The sequence below is a fragment of the Taudactylus pleione genome, unplaced genomic scaffold (assembly GCF_031769625.1).
Source record: "Taudactylus pleione unplaced genomic scaffold, aTauple2 ptg000198l, whole genome shotgun sequence".
Taxonomy (NCBI): Eukaryota; Metazoa; Chordata; class Amphibia; order Anura; family Myobatrachidae; genus Taudactylus; species Taudactylus pleione.
In genome coordinates, this window is record NW_028284600.1 from 20,715,235 (window position 1) to 20,724,646 (window position 9,412).

The window sequence follows — 9,412 nt, forward strand, 5'->3', positions numbered from 1 at the left end:
AAACCTAACCCTAGCCCTCTCCCCAACCTTGCTACTACTTTCGGCATCCCGGCGATCGGCATGCAGGCGCTGGGATTCTGGCCGACTGCTGGGATGCCGAAAGCATCCCATATTAGAACCCCCCAGAAAATCCTGCATTTGCCCCCGCCCACATAGCATGGTTGTGAGCCTGCCAAGGCTCCTTTTGGCTTAGTGGGGGCCCCACAACTTAGTTGCCCCAGGGTTAGGCTTTGGGGGGGGGTTAGGGTTAGGCACTAGGCGGTGGAGGTTAGGGTTAGGGATGGGGGGGAGGGAGGAGTAGCGATAGAGTACTTACCTGCCCTGTTGGGATCTTCTCCCATTGGGCTGCCAGCGTCGGGATATGAACCAGTGGCTATTCAGCCACCGGGACTTCATACCCATTCCCAATTAAAGTATGCAAAACAAACACAGTAAAAAGCACCAGTAACTAGAGTCTTACCTAGAATGGGTGTTCGCTAGCTTTTAGGTCCAAGATATCAGAATATGCTGAGAGCCCTCCATGGTACCCCGGAAGCAATGCATGGAATGGCAGCAGCAGCAGCAGTTCCACAATTTCCCCACTGTAACCAGCTCTTCGCTCTATTCCCCCGGCTGTGGCCAGGAACTGACATCATCCGCATGCCAACGCTGCATACACTGCTCAATGTGAAACAAGGCTTTTGCTACACAGAGTAGCATCTACCTTCCCAAGCAAGCAACCTCTCACCCCTGCTTCCATTGCTGAGAGTGGGACTCTCAGGAACCTAAACAAGAACAAAAGAAATGATGGTGCGTTCTGTATAGACTTCACAGACCACTAAGTCAGGTAGCTGCTAACAATGGGGACTGCTCCCCACAAAAAACATATACAAAAAAAGGAAAATGTGAAGTGCTTGTCCTGGATTTAGTTGATGAATCAGTTAAAACAATGGTTTAATTAAAACATTTATTTAAGGTCTCCATAATATCAATTGCATAAAATCACATATAGTGCAGAAAACATGTATAATATAATACTTTGTATAATATAACAGAGAAAAAACTTATATGTAAAAAGTCTCTGAATATTGAATAAATTCAGATAAACATTGCACTGAGTTCGTTATATTGCAACAATGTATTCTCTCAATTGTAGCATAAACACACTTATACAATGTATATATTGTTTGCAAACAATTACCCTTTAGTGAGGGAATAGAAGGATTATCCTTTTTAGCTTTAGTAGCAGTGTTCCTATGTAGATAAGCAACAAGATCTTACTATGTGGCCAACAAAGTTCTAATTACACCCTTTGAATGCAAACACAGAGGGCTGACTAATATATACGGTCACTTTAAAAAAGGTCTAGCTCTGGATTTAATATGAGCTTGCATGAGTCATAAAGTTTGACACTTGCTCAGACTGTGAGGTTAAAAAGCTACTTTTTTAGCTTTCACAGGTTTTTGTCAGACTGACAATTTCCACTTGAGCCAGATTGTGTGACAGTATGTGGCCCTGACGAAGTTCAAACCTAGGCAAAAACCTAATCCTGGAAAGGAAAGGGATTCTGTGCTGGAGTGCAAGTTCAATCAATTATATTTATTCAAACCACGTTATCACAATAAAACAGCATAAATATCACAACATGTATATATATGTGTCTATCTCTATTTAACTCTTACATGCAATGTCTAGAGTAGGACAGATTAACACTACCTCTATATGTAGTCAAGTTAGAGCATGATCGATACATAACATGAAAACATAACAGCTTAAAAATAGATATTAGCAGCATTCTTGTACATAAACAATATAAAACCTGTGTATAGGGTATTATCGGCTTGAACAAGTATAGTGTTCCTTTTGCCTAGGTGGTTAATCCTAAAAATACCACTTATTGATAATTCAATTAAATTGTGGATTTCCAGGCTTTCCTCCTAGCACATATGGAAAATAGAAAAGTCAGTATATTACCTCCAGGTAAGGACAATAGCATATACTCGTATCCAGATAAATATATTGTCCCAAATCTCTGATGGCATGCAGGGGCGTCCCCCTAAAGCAGGTCAGGGTAACATAGCATCAGGTCCAGCCTGACTCACCATCCCCTGATTGGGGCTGACAAGCGGGAGAAGCTGTAGTCATGGCGCCGCATTCAATCCAATCTTTAGATCCGGAGCACTGGATGCCATCGCTTTGTCAGGTGTAGTGGTATTGAGCCGCTGATGGCTGTGTGCCGTATCAGGTGGGTAATCAAAGATAGCAATATGAAGATAGTAAAGCACCAAGATCCACAGGAACAACTACGCCTTTCAGTCACTGCTGTGACCTTTTTCAAGTTGGATTTTCCTTTTTTACCCTGCCGGGTGAAATACCACAGTCTCTCATTTAATTGGTGCTTACAGATTGGGGATTAATATCCACCTGGATCACTTCTCTGGAATTCTCGTTCCAAGCTTGCCATATTGGGCATATTTGCAGTAATACGTTTACCTCTATACACCATGTAGTCATTTGAAATAAAATGTATATATATATATATATATATAAAATATAATATGAACATATATTGTATATCCAAGAATAGTTTATGCCAAGGATAATCATATTAAAAATATTTTTTTCTCTCTCTTAACTTCATTTGTATCTCATTTCATACCAGAATTCAAAGCAGCTTGCAAATATTAATCAATTAAATACTGGTATAGAATACTCTAATGTAGCTAGCAGCCAAATAATCATTATGGCAATATTAATCTCTAAAATATGTATACATGCAGATAAGATATAATCATCCAAATAACCAAATAGTCAAACAACCAATAATCATTATATATTTAAATAAATAAATAAATAAAAAGAAAGAAAAGAATATAAGAAAAAATTAAATAATATGAATAATAAAATATCAATTTTTCTTCTTTGAAAAATAAATATATATATATATTAATGGTACTATGATGTAATATAATATAATTAATTGATATAATTAATATATTGGGACAATTAATCCCACTTTTCAAAGCAAACCAAAAAAAATTGGGAAAGGAAAAAGGAAAACTGAGGAAGGTATTGAGGGAGGTGGGAAAAGAAAATTAGTTCTAATTGTGAATATTGGGGATATCTTGGCATATCACATTTACCACACCACTTAGCCACTTGTTCTAAACAATTAGTCCCAATATTCATACACAGATATTCAGGGCAAATTCAAAACCAACTTCTTAAAAAATGGGTGCAAGCGTGGGACAGGTGTCCCCTCCATCGACCTGACAGTACGTATGGTCGGGGAAACATGTCCCGCGCCCATCAATAAACAACTCTAAGGCCACGTTCAGACCATCTGGCTGTAGGGTCTGAAGTCTAAATATCCATTCTGACTCTGCCTTGCACAAATGACGAAACCTATCACCCCCTCTCAAGGTTTTGGCGATCGTTTCAACACCCATGACTTGAAGGCCCTCAGGGTCACAATTATGTTCTTCTCTATAGTGTCTAGAGACACTATGTGTCTTGAGACAATTCAATATATTCATACAATGCTCCCTAAATCTTTCTTTAAGGGTCCTAATGGTATATCCTATATATAATATACCCTATATATAATTTAGAACAACTACAGCGTAGAGCATATACCACAAACCGAGTTTCATAATTTCTAAATTGTTTAATACTAAAGATACTCCCATATAATCACAAGTTAAGCACCTAGAGTGATTACACCGAAAATTACCACAAGGTTTGTTGGAAAGCCAGGTATCTACAGTAGCTTATAATTTTTTTTGGCTATTTGTAAACATACTGGGGGCTAAAATACTCTTAAGGTTCCTATTCTTTTTAAAGAATATTCTAGGTTTCTCTTCTATTACTTTAGCTAGTATTGGGTCATGTTGTAAGATTTTATCATTTCTATTTACTATAGACCTAATTTTATTAGAATTATTATTAAATTGGGAAACAAAGATAAGGGAGGAAGTCCCTTTATCTTTATCTTGTATCTGTATTCTGTATATCTTGTCTCATATTGTTTTCGTTACCTTCTCTAGCAACCTCAATAGTATCAAAATTAGTCATATTAATACAACCTTCACACCTATTAGTATTGATCTTTCCATGTAATTTATAGGCCTTATCTATATGATCCGTGCTTCATCAATTAGTTTCTCAAGGTATCTTCTTTCTAAAAAAATTTTTCACAGATTTCTAGCATGGGTTTCAAAATCCTGGTTCTTTGTGCAGTTGCGTCTAATCTGCCCCATCTGCCTCTTTGGTATATTATTTATCCAGGGGCAGTGATGTCCACTATTATAGTGTAGGTATGCGCAACAATCTACTGGTTTGGTGTACAAGGTTGATATACTTTTATTGTCCTCTACTTTTAGGGTAACATCCAAAAAAATCAATATATATGTGACTAAAGTGCAAGGTGAAATGCAAATTCATATCATTCTGACTTAAATAATTAGTGAACTGGATCACAGACTCGTGATCCCCATCCCAAATAAAAAATAAGTAATCTATATAACGGCATAGTACACCAGGCTCGCCCCGGCACACCCACTCCAAATGTGCTCCTCCTCAAAGGACCCCATGTAGAGATTTACGTAGCTTGGGGCAAACCTGGTGCCCATGGCCATGCCATGTGTCTGTAAATAAAAAGTGGAGTCAAACAAAAAATAATTATGTGTCAATATAAATCTAATACCCTCCACCAAAAAGTCTGGTTGTCCGTCAGAGAGATTCCATCAAGCAACAATATCTTTTGGATTGCCAATATGCCCATTTCATGGGGAATATTGGTGTAGAGGGCCTGGATATCCAGGGTAAAAAAAAACACAACCCAGACGCCAGGTAACTTCCTCTAGTTTTTGTAATAGATGGCTGATATCTTGTATATGTGATCTCTGATGGACAACGTGACTTTGTAAAAAATGATCAACATAAAATGATAGATTAGATGTAAGTGAACCAATGTCCGAAATGATAGGTCTGCCTTGTGGCGTGAATAGTGTTTTGTGAATCTTGGGCAAATAATAAAAAACTGGTGTTATAGGGTGAGGTGCAGATAAAAAATAAAATTCATCTCTAGTGATCACCCCATCTGTGGAGGCCAAATCTAGCATAACTCCCAACTTTTTCTGAAAATCCACAGTTGGATCTCTGGCCAGAGTACAATAGAAGAGAGGATCCTGTAATTGTCTAAGGGCTTCACCAATATATATCATATATATCAATATAATCTACCTTGTACAGGATGATGACTCCACCTCCTTTATCAGTGGGTTTGATAATTATGGAGTCGTCATCCTGGAGGCATCTGAGGGCCCTTCTCTCCTCCCTTGTTAAATTGATTCTCCCTAAGTCCATACCTTGTTGATTTTTGCAGAGATTCTGAAAATCTCTAAGTGTATTTTTGTAAAATAACTGTATAGAAGGGCTTTTTTGAGAGAGAGGAAAAAAGATTGACTTCTTCTTAAATTTGTTTCTGTTTACCTGTTCATGTAAGATCCAGATATCAAAGATCTTCACGTCTACATCGGGATCTTCATTTTCTTTTAGTAGGGAATCTAACATTAAAATCCCATCAAGGTTGCCTGTATCCAATATTATAGGACTGTCTAGGGCCCTGATTCAGACCCACTCGCGAGCGGCTGTCCGCTCACAAGTGGGTCGATGGTCTGCACTGCGCATGCGCACGATGGCGGGAGCTCCGTCGTGCGCATGCGCGAGACGCGACGAGCGAAGGACTTTCCTTCGCTCGTAGTGTCTGATCAAAGGGGGCGTGCTGTCGATGTTGATTGACAGCACGCCCCCTTTGGTGGGCGTGCCGGGGCGTGCCTGCCAGACGGAGGCGTTCCCAAGGGAACGCCTACCGTCAGAAGCCGGCGCCACTGACATCACTAGTGATGTCAGTGAGAGTGATTTTGGCTCTGATAGAGCCAAAATCACTCCTGGTCTTGCGGTTGAGAAACTCAACTGCAGGCTTCGGCTCGCAGTGGCGATGGTCGCGATGGTCAAGACCATCGCGACCATCATCCTGCACGCTCGTATATACTGTGGGTGGTGACCCACAGCTATACGAGCGTCCAGGAGGACGCTCCATATTTATGGAGGTGGGCCCTGATTCAGAGCGAGCGCTCTGGTTAGAGCGTCCGGCTCTGAATCAGGGCCTAGATCTCTTGTTATATCCTTTCTCTTATTAAAAACGTAACTTTGTCTGCATAAAGAATGGACATATCTATTCAATTTAGTAATAAATTGAAATCAATTGGGATTACTACTAGGGGCAAAGTTTAAACTTTTAGCTAATAATTTTAATTCTGCATTGGTAAGTATTTTTTTAGATGAATTGAATATAGCATTACTTGTTATTTCAGCCTCGGTCTTCTTTGCTCCCGCTCCTCCCATCCCTCTCTTTCCCCTTGTTCTCTTTGTCTTTTTGGTGTTACATCTCGCAGCACATTGTATTTGTTCTAATGTGCTGGAATCCTCCAATCTTTTCCTCTTACCCAAAAATCCTGATGTTGTTGTATAGAAGAGGTTTTGGGCATAGCACCCATATTAGTTGTGGGGGAATTGTGTCTTCTTGATGTTAAACCAATATAGGGGGATCTGGGGGACTTATTTTGCCTGATATCACTATGATATTTATTCCTCTTATTTAGATTAAAATTAATGCGAAAATTGGATTCTCCATTATCAAAGGATTCTAGATGTTCATCTGGTCTTATTCTAATCCTAGATGTATTCCTTTTTTGGTAATAGGAGTTCCTTCTAAGAGGGCCTCCCATTTCATTCCTCATTATTATTTTTTTTTATTAAGAATTAATAATTTTTCTTATGAGGCAACTTTGTTGTTTAATTCATCCTCTCTTCTCTGCAATTCATAATACATAAATAAATAAAAAGAAAAGAATATAAGAAAAAAATAATAATTATGAATAATAATAATAATAAGAAAAAATACACGTTTTCTTCTTTTTTAAAAAAATAATAAATATATTTACTTATTTTTTTCTTATATTCTTTTCTTTGATTTATTTATTTTAAATATATTATGATTATTGGTTATTTGACTATTTGGTTATTTGGATGATTATAATTTATCTGCATGTATAAATATTTTAGAGATTAAAATTGTCTAAATGATTATTTTGGCTGCTTGTTACATTAGGGTATTCTATACCAGTATTTAATTGGTTAATATTTGCAAGCTGCTTTGAATTCTGGTATGAAATGAGATACAAACAAAGTTAAGAGAGAGAAAAAATCTTTTTAAAATGTATAATCATAAACTATTCTTAGTTGGATATACAATATATGTTCTTATAATATATTATATATATAATCCCCAATCTGTGAGCACCAATTAAATGAGAGACTGTGGTATTTAGCCCGGCAGGGCTAAACAGTGACTGAAACGCGTAGTTGTTCCTGTGGCTCTTGGGGCTTTACTATCTTCATATTGCTATTCTTGATTACCCACCTAATATGGCACACAGCGGACTACACCTGACAAAGCGACAGCATCCAGCGCTCCGGCTCTAAAGACTGGATTGAATGCGGCGGCGCGACTACAGCTTCTCCCGCATTTCAGCCACAATCAGCGGATGGTGAGTCAGGCTGGACCTGATGCTATGTTACCCTGACCTGCTTTAGGGGGACACCCTTGCTTGCCGCCAGAGGTTTGGGACAATATATTTATCTGGATACTCTGGATACGAGTGTATGCTATAGCCCTTACCTGGGGGTAATATATTGACTTTTCTATTTTCCATATGTGCTAGGAGGAAAGCCTGGAAATCCACAATCTAATTGAATTATCAATAAGTGGTATTTTTAGGATTAACCACCTAGGCAAAAGGAACACTATACTTGTTCAAGCCGATAATACCCTATACACAGGTTTTATATTGTTTATGTACAAGAACACTGCTAATATCTATTTTTAAGCTGTTATGTTTTCATGTTATGTATTATTGATTATGCTCTAACTTGACTAAATATTGAGGTAGTGTTTAATCTGTCCTACTCTAGACACTGCATGTAAGAGTCAAAAAGAGATAGACACATATATATATAAGTATATATATATACAAGCTGTGATATTTATGCTGTTTTATTGTGATAACATATGGTTTGAATAAATATAATTGATTGAACTTGCACTCCAGCGCAGAGTCCCTTTCCTTTCATGTCTAAATTGTGAGGTTGGCAACACCTCATAGTATTCTGCTGCAGGTGTGCATAGAGGATTTATCAGCAGTTGGTCATTAGGCGCTGAGATTTTTAGGAGTAATTAAAAACCTAATCATGGTCAAACTGTACCACCCTGACGAATTTGGTGGAGCTAGGTCCAAAACTCTGGCCGTGCATAAAGGAAAAGAGACAGACAGACACGCTTTCTTGCTTATTATATAGATTTATTTTTAAATATCTAAAATTGCATTACTGCAAAACGCAAATGAATATAAAGCTGTGCACTGCCAGATAATACATATAGCTCTGCAAGCTTTTGGATCTGTCTAGCTGCATACGTTGTTACTGGCCTATTATTACAGTGAACATACTGTCAAGAGATGGCCTGCTGCCTGAAAGTTATAGTCTCCATGACCCATATAACAACATACATGTCACCAGAAAGACCTGCGCATAAGGACGGTGACTTTATGGACTCCAAACACAGTCCCAGGATCTCTGTTCTCCAGATGCCAACTGTCCGTCCACATACACACAAGCTCAGCACTGCACCCATATAACACACACAGTGTGACACACTTACCCTTCCCAAAACTCCTCTGTGAGCGGGACATTTCCAGATTGTGTCACTGCAGCCAGCCAATGATCCTGTGATACAATAGAAGCACAGAGATTAATTGCACATGTTACTTGTACACAGCCTGACATACAAGAGCTGGTTTTGTAACCAGTGTTTATACTTTCACATTTCTGATTTCCTGGTCTCAGCCAGGTTTTTCCTGGTCAAAGTCTGAAATTTCCCTACAAATCTCTCTGTCCCTTAAAAAACTGTGGTTTATGCATAGAATGATATATTTAACATCTAAGCTAACAAACCTAAGCTATGTTCTTTCAGTGTGCAAATAAGTTAGTGACAGTGTGAGAGACTGCAGGATACACTGCCCATGCCCCTTCCGTCTTCTCTCCCTCCCCCTCCCCCCTCGCCCATTCCCCGCCCTTACTGAGGATAATTTAATATTCTGCTAGACCTAGTTCAATCCATGATAAAGGACTATATAAGCCCTCTCATAAAATTTGATAATAAGGGGAATGTAAAGACAAGTATTGCAGAATTTTACACAACAGATCATATATGTAAATGCATATTGTTAGTGCTGACGAAAGTTTAACTGAAACTGTGACATATAGAGCACACGGCCTTCAACTACATTGCCTGTAAGTCCTGTGAGTGGCG

The 9,412-nt window shown here is 38.5% G+C and overlaps 1 protein-coding gene across 2 annotated transcripts in view; it reads right to left on the reverse strand.

Moving 5' to 3' along the window:
• LOC148518914 (glutathione S-transferase omega-1-like) overlaps window positions 1-9,138 on the reverse strand; it is a 33,031-nt gene extending 23,893 nt beyond the window's left edge. Inside the window, exons 1-2 of one of the 2 annotated variants that reach the window (XM_088477010.1) lie at window positions 9,055-9,138; window positions 8,762-8,826 (exon numbers count right to left, since the gene is read on the reverse strand). In XM_088477010.1, the coding sequence (XP_088333136.1) occupies window positions 8,762-8,792 (31 nt within the window). In that variant the 5' untranslated portion in view covers window positions 8,793-8,826; window positions 9,055-9,138. Of the gene's footprint in view, window positions 1-460; window positions 765-8,761; window positions 8,827-9,054 lie in introns of those variants that run through there. The other variant, XM_088477011.1, reaches the window with a different exon arrangement.
• Window positions 9,139-9,412: the final 274 nt, after the last annotated feature.